This window comes from Dipodomys spectabilis, unplaced genomic scaffold, assembly GCF_019054845.1.
Source record: "Dipodomys spectabilis isolate Male_0828 unplaced genomic scaffold, ASM1905484v1 ptg000018l, whole genome shotgun sequence".
Classification (NCBI taxonomy): domain Eukaryota; kingdom Metazoa; phylum Chordata; class Mammalia; order Rodentia; family Heteromyidae; genus Dipodomys; species Dipodomys spectabilis.
This window is the reverse complement of record NW_024870695.1, coordinates 16841839-16861215: the sequence shown is the minus strand read 5'-3', so window position 1 is coordinate 16861215 and position 19377 is coordinate 16841839. Positions and strand designations below refer to the sequence as shown.

Here is a 19377-nt window from a genome sequence, read left to right as displayed (position 1 = left end):
CTGAGTCTCTGACATTTTCACTCATGGCTGGTGCTCTACCACCTGAGCCATGCCTCCAGCCCTGAAGATAACTGTGTGCAGCTTGACTTCAATGGCCCACCATACCTTTATTCACTCCCCCACAAACCTCTTTTCCTTCCTCCATACCCTGTCTCCCCCAAGGCTGCAGGGTTAGCGCTGTACAGTCCCTGACCTCTGGGAAGAAATAAAATACCCAGGCCAGCTCTTGTCCCCAGTTGGTCCCTTTATGCCACTCAGCCTTTGCCCAGTCTGTCCCTTTGGCCTTGAACACACTTCCCAACTAGCAGGCACTCCTTTGGATACTCAAGGTCTCTGTGATGGAGGGCCTGACAATCTCCACCCCGAGGAGAGCTGACTCCCTTTTCTTCGCTTCCTGCTTCACCCCTATACAAAAGCATCCCACAGCTGTGACTTGTGGCTGCAGGAATCTGATGGCATGGCTGTCTCCGCTATTAGACTATGAGCTCAGAGGGCAGGGACTGTGCCCAGGCACCTGGTAGGCAGAGGCTGCTCAGTGAGTATGTATAGAATTGAAGGGACTATGCCTGTTCCTCAAGAATGCAGGCCCGAGCAGATTCTCAGGTATCACAGCCATGGCCAGTGTGAAGCTGACAAGCCTCACTAGTTGTAATTTGTGTCTCCCTGTGGGCCTAGAATGGGGGTTCTGCAAAGTGGGTCCTGTGCTTGGCCAAAAGTAAAGACCCTTAAAGCCTGCCTGTGCCCCTCAGCTAAATCCAAAGTGTGAAGAACAGGGAGGTAGCTCTGGGCTAAGAAAAGGGAGCCTTGAGACTTAGGTACCATTTCCACTGGACATCTATGGTCCTGGTGACCATGATTCCCTCTGCTTCTTCCAGTACTATGTCCCTGGGACTAAAACCCAAGTCTGACCTGCCACTGGCACACAATACATGTTCTCTGGAAGAACGGAAATGGCCACCTTGGTCGTCAGCAACAGTCTAGGAGTCCTAACAGAGTTCAGTCCTAGGCCCAGTCCTCCACACCTGCTCACCTGGCGCCTGAGTGGCCTCTGAGCCAGAGGGGAGCGGCCGGGTGGGGGAATTTTAGGGATGGTGCCCCAGGTGGGGACACTGTGAGGCTGGAGCAAATGTGGTGCATCTTTGGGAAGCTGCAGGACATAGCTGGTATCTGCTGGCTGGGAGTGGACCGACAAGATGGAGCCTGTTGAGGGAGGCAAGGGACAGGAGTGAGGCAGAGAGAGGAGGCCTGAGCTCCTTGCTTCCACCCTTCTGCTTTCAGGGCCTCTACCCTCACCACCTTTAGGTAAAGTTATTCCCCTTCAGGCTAAAGCTCTCCCAGAGAAAAGAGAGTCCTGTTTTGTTGCCCCTTGTCAGGACTGATCTGAGGCAAGATTGGGTCCTCCTTGTGGGAGCCAAGCTGGCCCGTCCCAGTCCTGGTACCTGACTGGGCTTTGGGAAGCCCCCAGCCTCTGTGTCCCAGGGACCCCTCCGCAGTGCTCTCATCCCGGCACATGTAGCTGTCATTGGGCAGAGAGTGCGTCCGGCTGACCCCAGACTTGCGCACAGTCAGCAAATCGGGTCCCAGTGTGAGGGGTACCTCCTTGACGTGGGGCTCCATCTGCAAAAGGTACAGGGAAAGAGGTGGAGTGGGAGCTGCCGGGTCTGGTTACTGAGGCCGAGCTGGACAAGAAATGATTCCCACCACCCCGCCAGGCCGTTCCCCTCCCCATTCTTTTCCAGGACAAGGTGGTGGTAGGCATGAGCATGGCACGGGGAGGGTACATGATGAGTCCCCCACACAGGGAGGAAGGAGCGGAGCAGCTTTACCTCCCCCAGAACGTGCCCAGGGTATTGCCTGCAAGCTTCTTGGAAGTGATGGTGGAGGGTGAGGAGGGAGCTGAGGAGGGAGAGCAGCCCCCGCCTTGCCGGTGGTCCCCAAGTACCTTCTTACTATGATTTCTTTTTCTTTTTTGTTTCAGTGCCAGTGCTAGGGCTTGAACTCAGGGCCTTGTACCCTCACTTGGCTTTCTGGCTCATGGTGGGTGGGTGTTCTATTGCTCAAGTAACAGCTCCAGTCCCCCAACTGTTTTCTAAAGGCCCCCACCTATTGGATCAAAGGGAGCCCTAGGATCCAGACTTGAGCTAAGCCCATGCTGGTTGAATGCAGATGAACACTAGGGGCAGGTCAGTCTTCTCCCCTCCTCCCCATTTTAACCACCTAGAGACTCAGCTCTTCTCTTAGACTGGGGGGAGGGGGGGAGGAGGGTGTGGAATTGGGGACATCTGTTCCAAAGGAAGATAGTCATCAGCCTTAGATGCCAGTGGAGAGAGTCAAGGTTCCCTCTCAAGGGTTTCTCCATCCCTCAAGACCCTGTGGACCCAGCCAGTCATACCCTGATCCTAGCAGGTAGCTATGTTGAGGATGGTCCCTCTCAGCCTCAGGACTCAGCCTGTGGTCAAGGCTGGCAGCTCTGACAACAGAAATAAAAGGCCAGGAGGGGGCTGCTCACAGTCAGAAGGGGATGGGAGCTGGGGAAGGGTGGAAAAAATTAAAGAAGCCCCTCCCCAGAAGTCTGGCAAGGATACAGGGACACACAGGGACAGTGACAGAGGAGACAGGAACAGCCTTCAGGTGGAGAAGGGCATGGTGGTGGCAGCAGAGATGTGGCTCTCACCCACTATGGATGGTGATCACCTCATGAGCAGGGAGGGGAAGGAGGGGCAGGGAGGGAGGGCTGGCGGGCACAGGGCTCCACATGTGGAGACTGGCTCTGTTGCCACGTGCTGTGGGCCATGTCACTCCTGAGTAACCCTTTCACAACCACTGCCCTCATGTCCCTCTGGGCAAAGCCTTCTAATTCCTTTGTCCCCCATGAGGGACTTAGACTTCATGCCAGCCAAGGCTGGGGCACCATATGCTCTTTTTTTGGGGGGGGTCGGTTGTGGGGCCTGAACTCTGGGCCTGGGCGCTGTCCCCCAGCTTTTCAGCTGTAGACCAGTGCTCTACCACCTGAGCCTCAGCCCCACTTCCGTCTTTTTCTGCTTATGTGGTGCTGAGGAATCGAACAGAGGGCCTCATGCATGCAAGGCAAGCGCTCTACCACTGAGCCACCTTCCCAGCCCCACCATATGCTCTTGCATGGACACCTCAGGGCAGGGCCTAGTGGCTGAGCGGGAGGAGGACCTGGAGCCCTGCAGCCGGTCCAGCCCGGGCTGGGGGAGCAGCAAAGGGGTGTGTGCATGTACATTGCTCTCCAGGGCACTAAGTAAGAGTGTGTGAGTGTCATCAGGCAAAGAGTCATCCGTCAGAGCTAGAGAGCAGGACGGTTCAGACACAATCTCTGACGTCAGAGACAGAGCCTCCATCTCAGCTAGAGGGATCTAGACAGGAGAGAGATGAGCAGGCATGAGAAACCAGGACGGTGTACATCGGGCACGCACATGCGTGCACGCACGCGCACACACACACACACACACAGCCCCCACTTCCCCTTTCCACAAAGCAGGGAGAAGGGAGGCACCCCTTCTCACTTGCTCCCTTGCTCCCCACCTCTTTCCCAAATAAACCAGCCACCCCCTCCCTCTCTCTGGCTTCAACCCCCTGCTCTGATCAGAGAGGCTGTGGCAGGCACCAAAGAGCTGGAGCAAACACAGACAAAGGGAAGAGACACAGAAACACGTTCTAAAGATACCCCAGGTACCTCGGCCACCCCCTCCCACGCTACCACCACCCAGGGAGAAAGCTGGAGTAGCCAGGGCTTCTACTCTCATAAAGATGACACTAAACAACAACAACAGAACAACATCAACAACAACAAAGAAAGGTCAACAAAGCCAGTCTCTTCTCTCTGCAGACAGAGTAGCGTGGGGGTGGGGATGGGGGACACTGGGGACAATGCCACAATCTGACGGCTGTTTTCTGCCTATTCTCTTTGCTTCCAAAAGCCTGGCAGGACTTGGCGGGCCTCCATTTTCTGGCTTCTCCCCTTGAGGGCCCTCCTCCTCCGTCTGCCTGCAGCCTGCCCGCCCTTCTCCAACTTGGGCCCTGGGAGGTGCTCTCCCAGCCAGGCTGAAGTGGGTAACTCAGGCTGCCAGACCATCTGGGCATACCTCAGATCTGCAGGGGGAGGGGGATGGGGGGCTTCAGTGTCTACAGGATGTCTGGGATACACTGGTCACCTTCCCTTTGCAACCTGTTCTATCCCACCATCTAGGGGACGTGCGCTTCCTTGAATGAGGGTGGGCAGCTTGAGGAAGAGACTCACCCTCCCACTGCTCGCTCTAGCTTCCTACCAGGTTGGAGTCACCCCAAGAAGAGGCACAGCCCCCCTACCATGCAAAATTCACTGTCCATTTCCTTGGCTATAAAGGCTTCCTAGGACCCTGCCTGCCTACCCCTCTATCCAACAGGGCCTGTGGTTGACGCCTGACTTCTTGCCTTGCTGCAGATCTGCAGCCTCTGACATGGGGAGGGAGATGGCGGGATCCCTGCCCAAGGGGAGGAGAGCAAGGCAAGAAATCAAGATGTAAAGGGCCATGAGAAGGGGCTGGCCCAGGGGAGGGGCTTGTGGAGAGCCATGTCTTGTTTCAAGGGTCCAGATGTGCTTCTCACATCTAATGGGCACCATGGCTTACAAAGCCACCAAAGGACAGAGGGTGGGAGATAGGGTGCTGGGGGGAATCATGGCTTAAGATATGCCCCTCTGAGGGTCCCCTGGCCACCTGTACTATCCCAGAGGCTGATTTTGCCTGGACCTGGTACTTTGGTCCCACTGCCCCATCCCTCTATGCCCCTCTTCCCTCCCACCGTTCTTCCCTCTTGGAAGGGGAATCTCAGCCTCTCTATCATCTAGGTCTGTGTAGGGGCTAGAGTACCCCCTGGCTGTTTTCTGCCAAGTCTGATGTTCAACTGGGGCCCTGTGACTCCTCTTCCTCCAGATACTAAGTGGGCAGGCAACCCCCCCAACCTCCCCAGAAGCACAGCACAGCATGGCACAGCTTGAAGGGCACAGCACAGAGCACAGTAACCTGCGGGTCGGAGCCGCCCAGACTGGGGGCGGAAGGGAAGGCAGAGGGCTGGCCCCCTGGGGATGCCAGCTCTTCCATCAGCTTCAGCTCCCCCTCCAGGGAGCCCTGGATCAGCAGGGAGATGGTGTCAAACAGCTGTCTGTCCTGGGAGGACCAGCCCAAAAAGGGAGCCGGAGAGCCAGGGGGTGGGAGATGGGGGGCGGGGGTCACAGGGATAGTGATGAGAAGAGTTGTGGTAGGGGATTGATGTGGGGTACAGAGGGAGAAAAGTGGAGAGTGAGACCCAGAGGGCATGCGCACACACATACATGCACGCACACGGCAACAAAGAAGAGCAAAAGAGAGTTAGGGAAGAGGGAGGTGTGGGAGAAGGGAGGCGAGATGGGAAGATGAGCAGGGCCCATGGGAGGAAGAGGGAGAGAGGAAGAGAAAAGGATGGCAAAAAGATGGCAGGGAATCCGGCAGGTGAAAGGGTGGGTAGGAAAGGATTAGCAACCAGGCAAGGGTAAGAAAGAAACAGGAAGGAAACAGAAAACTTAGCCATGAACCTAAAAGCCAGAAAAGGGCGGCCACACCAGGTCGGATGAGGAGGGGGTAGACAAGCTGGCAATCTGCCAGCCTCTTTGCTGATGGTGACCCTGGGCAGTGAGTGAGTGTGTGGACAGTCATCTTTAGGGGAGGGGCCTCTCAGAATACAAGTGGGAGGGGCTTGAGGATGGAGGAGGAGCCGGGGCCTGCTCCACTCCTGGTCGACCACCCACTGAGCTGCTGGTCAGGCCCACCCTGCTCCTGCCCCAGACCCCTCTCTCCCCTTTGGCAGGGTTGCTGCTGCTCACCGTGGGGTGCTCCAGAGAGAAGTGTGAGGCTGCTCCGGCATGGGTCACTGCATGGGGGGCCCTGGATTTAGGGCTGTCGGGGCTGTCGGGGCCCTCAACCCCAGGCCAAAGGAAAGGGCTGCCCAGTGGTGAGTGGGGTTGTGGACTGAGTGTCTTCATCTCCAGCTCCAGCTCGGCCTCCAGCTCAGCTTCCTCCTTGGCCTCTTTGTTGCTTTCCTCCAGGTGTTTCATCAGCACGGCAATCACCACATTCACCAACACGAACTGGGCCGTGAGCACGAAGGACACGAAGTAGATGGGTGAGATGACTGTGTTGTAGCAGGTAGATTCTTGGTCACAGTCCCGCAGGGTGTCCTGGGGGGGGGGGGCGGTTGGGGGAGGGAAGAGGCAGAACAGAGTCATGAAGCTGGACAGAGAGGACAGCGGATGGAGCTGTCGTGGAAAATCAGGTCGTGGGTGTCACAGAGCGTGGGGGGAGGAGAATGGGACAGGAGGAGGAGGAAGGAGAGGAGGGAGATCTCAGTGTCTTGGGGGGCAGAAAAGAATGAAAGGCTGCCTGGGGGAAGTGTGAGTCAGATGATGCCCTGCGGAGAGGGAGTTCCAGCGTGTTCTGGCTTGGGGGGCAGAAGGAGATAGGCTTTAATTTGTGGCGGGTTCATTTTCCCGAGGCATCTTGGCTCTCTGCGGGGGCTGCCTCCCTGGCACCCAAGCCCTCTCACCTTCATAATGCCGTTCCAGTTGTCACCTGTGGAGACTCGGAAGAGGGTCAGGAAGGCCATGCCAAAGTTCCGGAAGGTGGCATGCCGGCCCAGGCCCTCACAAGGGTGTGTCTCGTCACACTCTAGGGGAGGAGGAAAAGGGAGAGAGGCTCAGGTTTGTCCCAGAGGCCCTTAGTCTCCCAGCCCTGGGTCTTTCCAACCTCCCTAACCCCAACTCACCCAGGTCTCCAAAGAGCTCCACACCCAGAGCTGCAAAGATGAAAAATAACAACATGAAGAGAAGTCCCAGGTTCCCCACCTGGAAAAGAGAAAAAGAAATGGAAAAGGTGCCACTGAGGCTCCCAGACTGCTTCCCTGAGCTCCCTCCCCCCCTTTGGAGGACATCTCTTCTTTCCCAAGAGGACCCTTCCCATCCCCCACCTTCCAGCTACCTGGGGCAGAGCCTGCATCACTGTATCCAGCAGCGCCCGCATGCCCACAGCCATCTTCAACAGCTTCAGCACTGAGGAACAGGACAACGTCATGAGCTGGTCCCTCTGGGTCCCTGGCCTGAAGCCAGGCTGTGAAGGGGTTGGGGCTGGTAGGCTGGCTAGCCTGGCCAGCCAATCTATAACTTCCCTTGAACTTCCCCTTTGGCAGAAGTTGGGAGCCCACAGCAGACAGACCCTTGCTATATTCCTGTGAGCTGGTCACTGGGAGATGGCAGGTATACGGACAGACAACAGGACCAACCTCGGGCAATGCGAAGCACCCGCATGATACGGATGATGGTGGGGTTGATAGGCAGCGAGGCATTGACCTCGATTTCCTCCAACGTGATGCCCATGATGGACAGCAGCACAATGGCCAGGTCCAGCTGGTTCCACCTGGAAAGCCCAGGACACAGCTCCCTGAGTGGGGGAAGGGGACTGTGGGGGAAGGGCGCCTTTGTGGCACAGAAAGATGGAGCTAGGAAAGAGGGAGGTCAGCCTGGTCCAGGCCCCCATCCTGCATAGAAGAGGCTTGGCTTATCTAAGTTCCACACAGCTGGGGACACAGACTTTCTGCTTGTTTCCTTCCTTCCTTCCTTGCTTGCTTGCTTTCTGTTTCTCTCTTTCCTTCCTTCCTTCCTCCCTCCCTTCCTTCCTTTTTTCTTTTTTTGTGTGTGCTGGTATTGGGGCTTGAATTCAGAGCCTTGTACGTTCACTTGGCTCACAGCTGGCACTCTGCCACTTGAGCCATACCTCTAGTCCTCTGCTTTTCGTTATGTAGCCCAGGCTAGTGTCAAACTCTCAGTCTTTCTGCTTAGTTCCCTCCCCCAAAAGGATGATATTATAGACATGCACTACCATACTTGGCTCATCTGCTTTTTTATTTAGCACTTATATGGTGTTTAAGGTGTACCGAGCACTGTTTTAAGAGTTTTATGAACAGAAATTGAGAATCACACAAGTTTAATACAGATACTATTATATCTCCCATTTTACAGATCAGGAAACTGAGGCACAGAGAGATTAAGTAACTTAGGTAAAGTGGGAGAATTAGGATTCAAATCCAGTCCAAGCAGGCTCTGTGCCTTTAAACCCCAGGCTGGGATACAGTGATTTCTAAATGCCAGTGACCTCCAAAGTCCTGTCTGGTCAAATGTCCTGCATTTTCTCCCATACATGAAGCTCCCTTCCTCCAGCACTATCAGCCCTGGGGTAGGAGCTGGACTTAACTAGAGTTAAGAAGCGTAACTAGAGTTAAGAAGCATCCTTCAGGGTATTTATTTCTCCGAAGACACACCCCTATTACTCCCAGAACCCCCAGCCTCTCTCCTGTTACCTGTCCTGGAAGAACCGACGGAAGCCAAAGGCCACTAGTTTGAAAACAGACTCCAAGACGAAGATGACAGTGAAGATGTAATTGCAGATCTTCAGGGCCTCATCCAGGATCTGGCAGGGATGGGGGCAAGCATCAGCATTATTGAAGCCCATGGCTGATGCCTGCCTTTCCTCCTCTACCATCCCTCACACACCTGGGAGACAGGGAGGCTAAGGGACCTTCCATCCTGTTCCCCCCTCAATGGCTGACAGTGAGCTACCACCCCAGGCTCCTCACTGATATGAATGACTCAAATCTTATGCTGAAGGATCTCTTTCTCCTTGAGAAACAAGGAGAAGACTACAGATGAAATGTACTGGAAGGCATGGAATGCTAGGTCTGGAAGGGTTCATGTGCATTACCAATCCAACCTCCTCATTGTACAGATGAGAGGATGACTGGCAAGATCACAGGGGACTTTTAGAGCTGTACAATCACTCTACCTTCTTTTGTTGTTGTCCTTGTGAGACTGGGACTCAAACTCGGTATGATGCTTTGCTCATTGGCTGGCGCTCTACCAACTGAGCCACACCTCCAACCCCCACTCTACCTTCTTTACCTTCCATAGTCCAGAACCCAGCACATTTAGACACTCAATAAAAATGTGCTGGGTGGAGAAAGCAAGTCCTCTACTTCCTAGCTCTCTCCCTGGTTAGGTAACCTCTCTGAGCCTCAGTATCCTCATCTCTAAAAACAAAGATGGTATCTACCTCCAAAGGTTACTGCCATGGGTACCAGAAGGGTCATGTAGCGTTCGCAATTCTTGCCTGACACAGAGATGTCCTGGGTTAGGCTATGTTGGGGTCACCCCAGGGCGAGGGAGGGGATGGACAGACATGGTTGGAGGTAGGAGACAGGTAACATCTCACTCACTCTTACCTGGGGCTGCTGGTAATGTTCCATAGCCATAGTGACCACATTCAACCCGATGACACCGGTGATGAAGAGGTCCAGGTAGTGGCTGGTGCACAGGTGATGGACGAGCAGCCGGAAGCGGGAGTAGTCTGAGTAGTAGGGCTTGCATTGGGCTTCTGGTGGAGCAGGGAGGAGAGCAGAGCAGGCATTGGGCCTCTGCTCTGGGCACCCTCCACCCGCTGTCCCTCCCCATCACCAGCCTCTAACACTACAGGTGAAACATTCCGTGTCATCAGCGTCCCAGCGCTCCCCTCACTGCCCGTTGGGGGGACAGCTCTCTTGCCGTGTCCCCCTCCAAGCATCTGTTCTACTGGCTACAGTCAGGGCAGGACATGCAGAGATCCCTACCTACATTAGCCACCAGGTGAGCCCACACCCCAAGGCAACCTCTAAAATCCACCAGCCCCTTATCACAGCCTTGACTCAGTGTTCCGCAGTGAGGTCAGATCAATAAGAGGAAATACACTGATTCAATCGGGCTCAGAGGCAGCTAGGACAGAGAGGCCAAGAAGGCTCTGGTATCTTCCAAGCTCGGCCCCTGGGGGTGGCAAGGAGACTATACAGAGCTGGGATTTGCGGATACAACCGGAGATTGGAAATTGGAAATCATTTCAGCTGGCTGCACCGACCCATCACAGGGCCTCTAGTGGCAGAGCCTGGGTCTCCCACACTCTCCTATGGAGAGGGTGGAGGGGGAGCTCCAAGGCTCTGCTCTATCCCAGACTCAAGCCAGGAGGGTCTTCCTTGCTGGACTCACCCAGTATCTAATGAGGCTGTGCCCAGCCTGCCTCGGGTTTTGGAATGGCCCGAAACCACAAGCTGGGCTGGAAGCACTGTCTGAGATCTGTCACAGGCATAGAGTTCCTCTTGTAATTAGCCAACTACTTAGAAAAATCACAGTGCCAGAGGTCAGCCTGCTAAGCAGACAGAAGAAATCTGGGGGCAGGAGACTGTAGGGGCCCTCCTCCAGGTGTGGAGGAAGGGCCAGGCCAAGGTGAGGGTATTATCCACAGGGTGCCAATGGATTGGTCTTACATGCAGCTGCAAAGAGGGAAGAGACTCCCCACAGGGAGGCATGGGGCAGCCTCAGGTCCCAGACAGCCTTCCCTTCTCTGGAGGTCTTGGCGGAAGCCAGCCAGCAAAGGCTGCAGCCTCTGAGGCCTATGCCAGCAGCCAGCTGGCTCAGGGGCGGCAGGAAGCTTTGGGCCCAGGCCAGCTCAAATTTAATTGCCCTTTCCCATGCAGAGGACCTCTTAATAGAGAGGTAAACTGAGGCAGGGAGCGGCCTGGTGTAGGCCCCCCACCAAAGGCCAAAGGAAGAAGAGTGCCCAGGAACAGCATGGGCTGTCCTGCTCCAGGCCCACCTGGCTCCTCTCCCCCATCGGCCTTGAGGTGTGGATAACCAGGGCCAAGAGACGCAACAAGTTCAGGTGCACCTTAGGGGTACATGAAGTTATCGCTTGGTTTTCAGAGTTGGACCAGCCAAGTGCGGCTCTGTTTGTTCAGGCGGCCCTCTTAACCCCTAGGAACATGGGGTAGAGTGGCCTAGGGCAGGGGACAATATGAGACCACAGATCATCCACATCCGATGGTGAAGGGTGGCCAGGCCAGCCGGGTCTCTTCCTTCCTTTCTTCCTTCAGTACCACGAGAACCAGAGGGCGCTAGTCACCCTGCGTTGCCTTAGCAGCCGGAACTCTTTCTCTGCATTAATCTCCATAAATGCCGAGAGCACCCGATCCCATTATGCTAAAATATGAATGGAGAATTAACTAAAATGTTTGAATACAATTAGGTTAGAAAAAGCAGCTCCTTATTAGCCACATTATTAGTTGAGACAATGTAGAGGGGAGGCTGGAAGGGAACGGAAAGGAACAGTTCACCCTCCCCCCACCTTGTCTCCCCAGACAGGCTATGGAGGCAAGCTCCAGGCCAGATGGAGCAGCTGCCACCACCAACTCTGCTTTCCAGCCTTGCTTGAGAAGTCTGAGTAGTGGATGGGCTTGAACTCAACCAGTGACATTTCTTTAAGAGTCCTAGAGGATGGAAGGACTGAGGCTGGGCATCTGCTTTATGGCCACAGATTCCGGGCCCTGGTGTGTGTGTGTGTGTGTGTGTGTGTGTGTGTGTGTGTGTGTGTGTGTGTGTGTGTGTGTCTGTGTGTGTGTGTGTGTGTGTCTGTGTGTGTGTGTGTGTGTGTCTGTGTGTGTGTGTGTGTGTCTGTGTGTGTGTGTGTGTGTGTCTGTGTGTGTCCCTCCCTACAAATCCCTCCCTTCTGACCAGTAGGCACTAAAACTACCTGGATTCCCTCCACCCCCCCCCCAACCCCTCCACCCCTAACACACACACACAGAGCCTACTCTCCCAATAAAGTCTCAGTCCACGATCACCAGGCTGAGAACAAGCTGCTTGCTCTGCCATACAGAGAAGAGAAAGAGGCCCAGCAGATGAGTGGTCTCCCACACTGAGCCACCAGCTAGCCATCAGGACTCCAACTTCCAGCCTGGGTTGTGACACCTATCTCCCTCTTCCCACCAAAAAACCCAGAGTCAAGAACAGTAGAAAGAAGGGCACCAGGCCCCAAGTCAGGTTCTAGGGACAGAGGACAGGAGTGCAAGGTTATGTGACAGCAACAGGCATGGTGAGTTAGTAGGGGCCACTGGGAGCCCAAGGCAGGGCCAGGGCTGATGATTTTCAAATGGATCCTGGAAGGGAGTAGGCAAGAAAGCAGAAATCGTTCCAGGGATGTGGACTCCCCAAGGCAGAGACCACACCTTCAGCTGATATGGGTCCCAGTCTGGTGGGAGGAGTGAGGGTGAGTAGAGGTGGAAGCTACAGAGGGCCTAAGGAGAGAGGAGCTGGTGCTGGGGGCCGAGTGTCCCTAGAATTGGCCTAATCATACAGCAGCTCTGGTCCCTCTGGTCAGACTCAAGTGTCAGGCCCATTGCCCTGAAAACCAGACTCTTCCCTGCCTCCTTCTCTGGGTCTGGCAACCTCTCCTGCTAGGAGCAGCACCAGGGTGGGAGGAAGGGTAGGGTCCCAGGAGGGTTTCTGGTACTCTCTGGTACTGGTTAACTCCTAGCAGCGCCAGTTCCATCCCAGCCCTTGGTTTCATCCCATTCCTCTTGGTAAGCAGACCAGTATATTAGCATACCAGTGTCTGAGAACTAGTTAAAATTGCTGACACCAGACCACTCTAGAAGACCTAGGAACCTGAATACGCTCTCCAAGTGATTCTTAGACATACCAAAATTTGGAAAGCTCTGATGGAGACCCTGGAGAAATCTAGGAACCTGGGAAGAAGGACATAGGGGACTCTGAGACCTTCTTAGAGTTGGTTTTTTCAGTCATGGGGCTTGAACTCTGTTCCTGACCTTTTTTTGTTCAAGGGTAATGCTCTACAATTTGAACTACAGCTCCACTTCCAGGTTTCTGGTGGTTAAGAGATAAGAGTCTCACAAACTTTCCTGTCAGGGATGGCTTTGAGCTGTGATTCTCAGATCTCAGCCTCTTGAGTAGCTAGGATTACAAGCATGAACCACTAGCACCCAGCAGGGTCTCAGTCTTTACTAATAGCCAGGAAAAATAATGCATGTGTCAATAGGAACAGGCTAGAATTCAGAATGGGGTAACAAAGTGAGAATAACCAGAGTGTTTGCCATGGAACAATGCTACATCTTGTGGACTAGGAGAGCCTGTGTGTGTTGGTTCATCTGAGCTTCAGAAGCCTCAACGGGACAGTTCTGTACTGGGGGTACACATAAGTATGTAAAACACTGTAGTCTACAGTCTACAGGGACCCACAAAGGAAAAGCTGAAGGCCCATTTCCTGTCGCTTTTCTTTCATCCCCTGATGCTTCTAGGATTTGCAAAACAGCCTGGCAGAATTAGAAATGACAAAATAATGGCATTTGCAGGGAAATGGATGGAGCTAGAAGGAATCATGTTGAGCGAGGTAAGCCAAGAACGAAGAGACAAACGGTACATGGTCTCCCTCATAAGTGGATGCTAAATCCAAAAGGTTAGTGATACGACAAAACTAACAGGACTTAAGAAACAAAGAACTCCCGCTCATCTGGTTGAACCACTACTAAATATCCTCATGCTGCTGATCACAAATATGGTATATAACATGTGAACACTGTTATATATTACAGACTGTGGTAGACAATTTGCTCCAGGGAAGTTAGAATGAACTTGTGACTTTGAAATTATGTAATCATTTAATCACAATCAAAAAAAAAAAAAAAGAACCTCGGGGAAGGGAGGGAGGGAGGGGATGGTAGGGGGAAAACAATGGAGGGGGTAACAATGTTCAAGAGGAAGTGTACTCATAACCTCACTCATGTAACTGTAACCCTCTGTATAGTAGCTTTACAATAAAAAAATAAAAAAAAAAAAAAAAAAAAAAACAGCCTGGCAGAGATATGGGGACCTCGGTAATCCAGGGTCTAGCCCAGACAGAGACTCCTGTGCCCACAGACAGATGGTCACAATGCCACACACCATAGCTCAATGCCACAGAGTCAGGAGATAGAGATTTGCCAAGGGCTGAATCTCCTCTTGAGCTGGTCCCTGAGCCTCCACAGACCAGGCAGCCCAGCACACCCACGGTGGCCTCTGCCTGTATCAGGCAGTGGGAAAGAGTGGAGAATGGTACAATCAGCAGTCCCCAGACTGAAGTCCCAGGCCCTGAGCAGCCTAAAAAGGAGGCCATACGGGGGTCCTTTGATTCTTTGTAATATTCCTAAAAGTTTAAAAGAAATTACACACTTGCCTATGTGAAGACCCCACAGACTGATAATAATAGCCAACCGGTCTTTCTTTACATCATTCAGTATGCGGCCTTCTGCGGCACAGAAGCTCTGATTTGCAATTACATGGGCCGTGGATTAGTAAAAAATGGTGAAATAAAGCCATTATTAAAGTGCTCAAACTTCAGACAAGAGTCTTTCAAAATGTGGGATTTGTTGGAAGAGACCATAAGGGAGATCCTGGGGATAAACAGCTTGGGAACCACCAGGCAGAGACATCAGGGAATGTGACAAGACCTACAGACCTGTCACAGACTCTGATTCTCTGAACCTCCATCTGGGGACCGATATGGTGGGACCAAGGGACTGAGGGAGATATGGAGGGTGTGAGGTGGGGCAGGAGGCACCAGGAAGCCTTCCCAGAGACACAGCTTTTAGAGATAAGGACACAACTCATTCTCAAAACCATTTTTTGGGGGGGTTGAGGTGGGGGGGGGGAAGGAAGCTTGTGGCTAACTCAGGCCTCTGACTCCCAATTCTTGCTGTTTGTAGCAATGACGTGGCTATCCTGATTACTTGACTATTAATGAGCCCGTTCAATTATTTATCGTTACATTTTTAAAACAAATCCTTCCCCTCTCTGTTCCTGTCAGCCTGCTCCGTTGGATCAAAGTCTCCCTTTCAGACAAAAGGAGGCAGGGAGAGTTGCAGTTCTAATAATCCAACCATGAGACTAGGGAGGAGGGCCATGGAGGCCAGGGAGCAAGGCCTGGGACCTCTACTGAGGTTAGGCATCATCCAAGAGGTGTCAGAGTGTCTCATCTCCATCCAGCCTATGGGAAAACATGGACCCAGCGCTTCAGGTCCTGCTCTCTTGGGAGCCCCAGGGGCCCTCAGCCCTTCACCCCAGAGGATAGAATCAATGAGCCATGGAGAGGGAGCAAAGAGCAGGTCCCCACAGGCATGAACCCACACCCCAGACTCAGTACCTGAAGCAGCGCTGGCTGAGCTGCCGGGAGCAATTACATCGTCCAACATTAGATCTAAAAGAACGAAACATGATATCGGTCATTGGCTGGACCAGGTGTGCTGGGCAGGGCCCCTCAGCAGCTCGCTCCCCCTCAGCTCCGACCCTCATTCTGACTACGAATGGGGTGTACTGAGCACATGGATGGCTGGAAGAAGACAAGTAAAGCAGCCAGTTTACTGGGGTCATGGAGGCTTTGAGAGGGACAGGCAGCCTCAGCTGTAGACCCCAGAAGGAGAGCCAGCTGGCCAGGCAGGGGCCACAAGTACCTCCTGCCAAAAAATATTCCATCTGCAGATGGCCCTGCCGAAGTGACCCACTGCAAGGTGTGTGGGGTTGATGGAGCAGGGGTGGGAGCGTGGTGCTGGGATAATGCACCTGCTCAGCCTCAGACTCTACAGGGAAGAAGAGCCCAGACCCCAGCATGGAGTTGGGCAGGGGGCCTTGTGGGACTGGTGGATGGATGGGAGACATGAGGAAGCACACTATCCACGGCTACCCAGAGGCAAGTGTCCCTTCCACGTCCTCCTGGAGCACCCCCCTCTCACAGAGAGCACGGTCCTTTCCTCCTCATCGTTACTTTTGACTCCCATACTCATCCCCTCTTCCACGTGCCTGCCGTAGGCGGCAGGAGATGCAGTGAGGGCAGAGGGCTGCAGGGGTACCACAGCCCCGCAACTCATTTGGTGGTACTCACATTTCCACACACCAAAGGGAAACCCAGAGTACTGCATACATCTTATCAGCAGAAGGCAGCCGGTGTGTGAGAGGGTGGAGAGAGGGAAACCCACAGACCAAAACAGGAAGAGACACACAAAGACTTGGAAACCCACACAGAAAGACACGTGGAAGGACGTGGGCTGACGGGAAGAGAGAGAGAGAGAGAGAGAGAGAGGCATGGAGATTATGGAGAACCAGACAGATGGGAACCCTGAAGAAGAAAGCCAGGTGTGCGCGCACCTGCACACATACCACAGACAAAGCGGCTCACGCAGCCGCTGCTCTCGATCCTTCCCAGACTCCGTGGGTGTCTTTTTCACCTAGTCTCAGTCTGCCCATGGCATAACAGCAGGAGGAGGAAAGGTACGGGGCCTCACCTTCCCCAGGTAAGAGAGGCTGGGAGCACAGGGGAAGGGCTAGAGGGCCTGAGGCCAGATATCCATGCATTTAGAGTCCTGGTGACCTTGGATTTTCCCTGAGCCAGGGGGAGATTTTGTGGGGGGAGGAGGAGGGAAAGTGGCCAAAAACAAATCCCCCCAACGATCAGGAGGCTAGGTCATTTGAATGGAATGATGGAGGGTAGGCCTGAAGGTTTCTCTCCAATGCTGCTTTTTGTAGGTTTTGCCAAGCTCTGGCTCAGCAGCTAGACACAGGGCAGGCCCAGGGGGTCAGGATGCATGCCCTGCAACTCTGAACAAGCAGGCCTGACACCAGGGCCAATCCTTGGGTCACTGGATACAGGCACAGGGCAATAGAGTGTCAGGTTCGGTTCTCATTCCTGAGGCTCCTCTGAGAGTCGAGCTTAGAGCCAAGCATCTACTCCAACCTGGCATCTTCTGGGGAATATGAGGCTGGGACCCAGGGAACCCCCTGGGGGGGCAGCTTGCTCCCTCCTGGGGCTGACCTGGTCTGCTTCATGCGGGCTCTAGAGGCAGACATGCTGTTGGGGGGAAGGAGATGAGGGAGGGGGTGGGAGTAGTACTCCCCTACCCCAGCCCCAGCCCCTTGCCCTCTGCAATGGCAAGGCCAAGGTCAAGCACGACCCAGAGAGATGTGGAAAGACTACCGACCGGCCATCTGCTTCTCCTTACTCCTTCTCTTTTTCTCCAGTCTCCGCAGCCGCTTCTCCTCCCGCCGCCTTGCCTCCTCCTCCTCTTGGTGCTGCCGGCACTTGTGGAAATTCTCCACCACCACACCCACAAACATGTTCAGGACAAAGAAGGCCACGATGAGCAGGAACGAGATGAAGTACAGAAGCATCCAGGGGTTATGGTTCATGATGGGCTGGTAGGGAGCAGGAAGGACAGGTGAAGGAGACATTAGCCGTAGGGGGGAACTGTCTCAGGTGCTGTCCATGTGGGCTGGGCTTCTGCAAATTCCAGAGGACCTGACAGGTGAATGGGTGGCGTGGGTTTGGCAGTAGGTAGTGGGGAGGAGAGGAGACTGTAGCAAAGGAAAAACTACTTTTTTTGGGGGGGTCTTTCCTGGGGCTTGAACTTAGGGCCTCGGTGCTGTCCAAGAGTTTTTTCACTCAAGGCTAGGGCTCTAGCACTTTGCGCCACAGTGCCACTTCTAGTTTTCTAGTGGTTAATTGGAGATAAGAGTCTCATGGATTTTCCTATCCAAGCTAGCTTTGAACCGCGATCCTCAGATCTCAGCGTCCTGACTAGCTCATCATGAGCCACCAATGCCTGGCTGCTTCTTTGTTCTAGCTGAACATTCTAGCATCTTCTCCTGCCCTGACAGAATATAAGCCCAGTATTCCAGACCTTTGGATTTCCTTGTAAGTAGCCCCTAATCTGGATTTTTATGTCAAATTTACCAGTTTTTAAATGTTGACTACTATGCAAACAATTTTTTTTTTTTTTGTCGGTCATGGGGCTTGAACTCTGGGCCTGGGCGCTGTCCCTCAGCTCTTCAGCTCAAGGCGAGTGCTCTACCACTTGAGCTACAGTGCCACTTCCGGTTTTCTGGTGGTTTTTTATTGGAGATAGGAGTCTCACGGTCTCTCCTGCCCGGGCTGGCTTTGAACCGTGATCCTCAGATCTCAGCCTCCTGAGTAGCTAGGATTACAGGCGTGAGCCACCAGCGCCCGGCTTTATGCAAACAATTTTTATACGTGCTGCAGGTCCATAGGCCAAGATGTGATACCCTTTTGATAGTGTGTTGCTCTTTCTGTCTAGTGCCTATAGCATCATTATGCCAGGCACCAGCTCAGGCTGAGTCATCTGAGCCCAGAGATAGGCCTTGCCCATCTCAGCCTTACCTGCTGGTCCACGCCCACAGCATCAAGCCCATCATACATGATGTCCACCCAACCATCTTTGGAGGCCAGCACAAACAGCGACATTAGAGCCTGGGGAGAGGGGCAAGGGAGACACACCATTTAAAGTCTAGAACGTGCCACCAAAGCACCACTGGCAGCAGCCTTGGTTCCCAGCCCTTGGAGACTGCATTCTGGACCCAGGAGTGCACTCTATTCCATGGTGCCATGTTGCTTTGAAGCCCCCAATCTCAGTCAAGTTAGGGAAAGGGAGCCCAGAGCCCTGGGAATCCAGAAACCAAACCAGTGGAGTCTGGGAACCAAACCAGTGGGGTCTGGGAAGCAAACCAGCACAACTGATTGAGCTACTTCATTTTCTGCAGTTCTGTTTCTGCAAACAAGGAGCAGAAAGGAATCCTTTTGACAAAATGTACCCAAGCCTAGTGTTGGTGCCTCATGACTGTAATCCTAACTATTCAGGAGACAGAGATCTGAGTTTTGAGGTTTTAAATCCACCCAGGCAGACGAATCAAAGACTCTTACCTGCAATTAACCAGCAAAAAGGGAAAACTGGAGGTGTGGCTCAAGTGGAAGAGCATCGGTTGTGAGCAGAAAAAACTGAGCAAGAGCACAAGTCCCTAAATTCAAGCCCTAGTACTAGCACACATACACGTATGCATGCATGCATGCATGCATTCTCTCTTTCTCTTTCTCATACACACACACACACACACACACACACACACACACACACAAAATGCACCCTGATCTTTATTATTTATTTATTTTGTTGGTTGTGGGGCTTGAACTCTGGGCTTGGGTGTTGTCCCTCAGCTCTTCATCTCAAGGCTAGCACCCTATCACTTGAGCCACAGCACCACTGCCAGTTTTCTGAGTGGTTTATTGGATATAAGAGTCTCATGGAGTTTCCTGCTTGGGCTGGCTTTAAACTGGGATCCTCAGATCTCAGCCTCCTGTGTAGTTAGTATTATAGGTGTGAGCCATAGACACTCAGCTATTTTTTATTTTTTGCTGGTCCTGGGGCTTGAACTCAGGGCTTGGGTGCTGTCCTTGAGCTTCTTTTGCTAGAGTTACAGTGCCACTTCTGGCTTTTTTTTGAGTAGTTTATTAGAGATAAGAATCTCACAGACTTTTCTGCCTTGGCTGGCTTCACACCATGCTCCTTAGATCTTAGCCTCCTGATTAGCTATGCTTACAAGCAGGAGCCACCAGTGCCTGGCTGCATCCTAACCATTTTGATCAGATATTCATA

The 19377-nt window shown here is 53.3% G+C and overlaps 1 protein-coding gene across 30 annotated transcripts in view; it reads right to left on the bottom strand.

The window, feature by feature from the left end:
• Cacna1g (calcium voltage-gated channel subunit alpha1 G) overlaps positions 1–19377 on the bottom strand; it is a 67210-nt gene that overhangs the window by 1614 nt on the left and 46219 nt on the right. For 4 of the 30 annotated variants that reach the window (XM_042671735.1, XM_042671740.1, XM_042671709.1 and 1 more), the window contains 12 exons: positions 18108–18197; positions 16933–17125; positions 15084–15137; positions 9307–9458; positions 8389–8498; positions 7315–7448; positions 7014–7084; positions 6802–6880; positions 6583–6704; positions 5864–6217; positions 1440–1617; positions 1031–1200 (listed from right to left, as the gene is read on the bottom strand). In XM_042671735.1, the coding sequence (XP_042527669.1) occupies positions 1031–1200; positions 1440–1617; positions 5864–6217; positions 6583–6704; positions 6802–6880; positions 7014–7084; positions 7315–7448; positions 8389–8498; positions 9307–9458; positions 15084–15137; positions 16933–17125; positions 18108–18197 (1707 nt within the window). Of the gene's footprint in view, positions 1–1030; positions 1201–1439; positions 1618–3245; positions 3381–5027; positions 5172–5863; positions 6218–6582; positions 6705–6801; positions 6881–7013; positions 7085–7314; positions 7449–8388; positions 8499–9306; positions 9459–15083; positions 15138–16911; positions 17126–18107; positions 18198–19377 lie in introns of all 30 variants that reach the window. The other 26 variants (XM_042671730.1, XM_042671757.1, XM_042671742.1 and 23 more) reach the window with 18 other exon arrangements.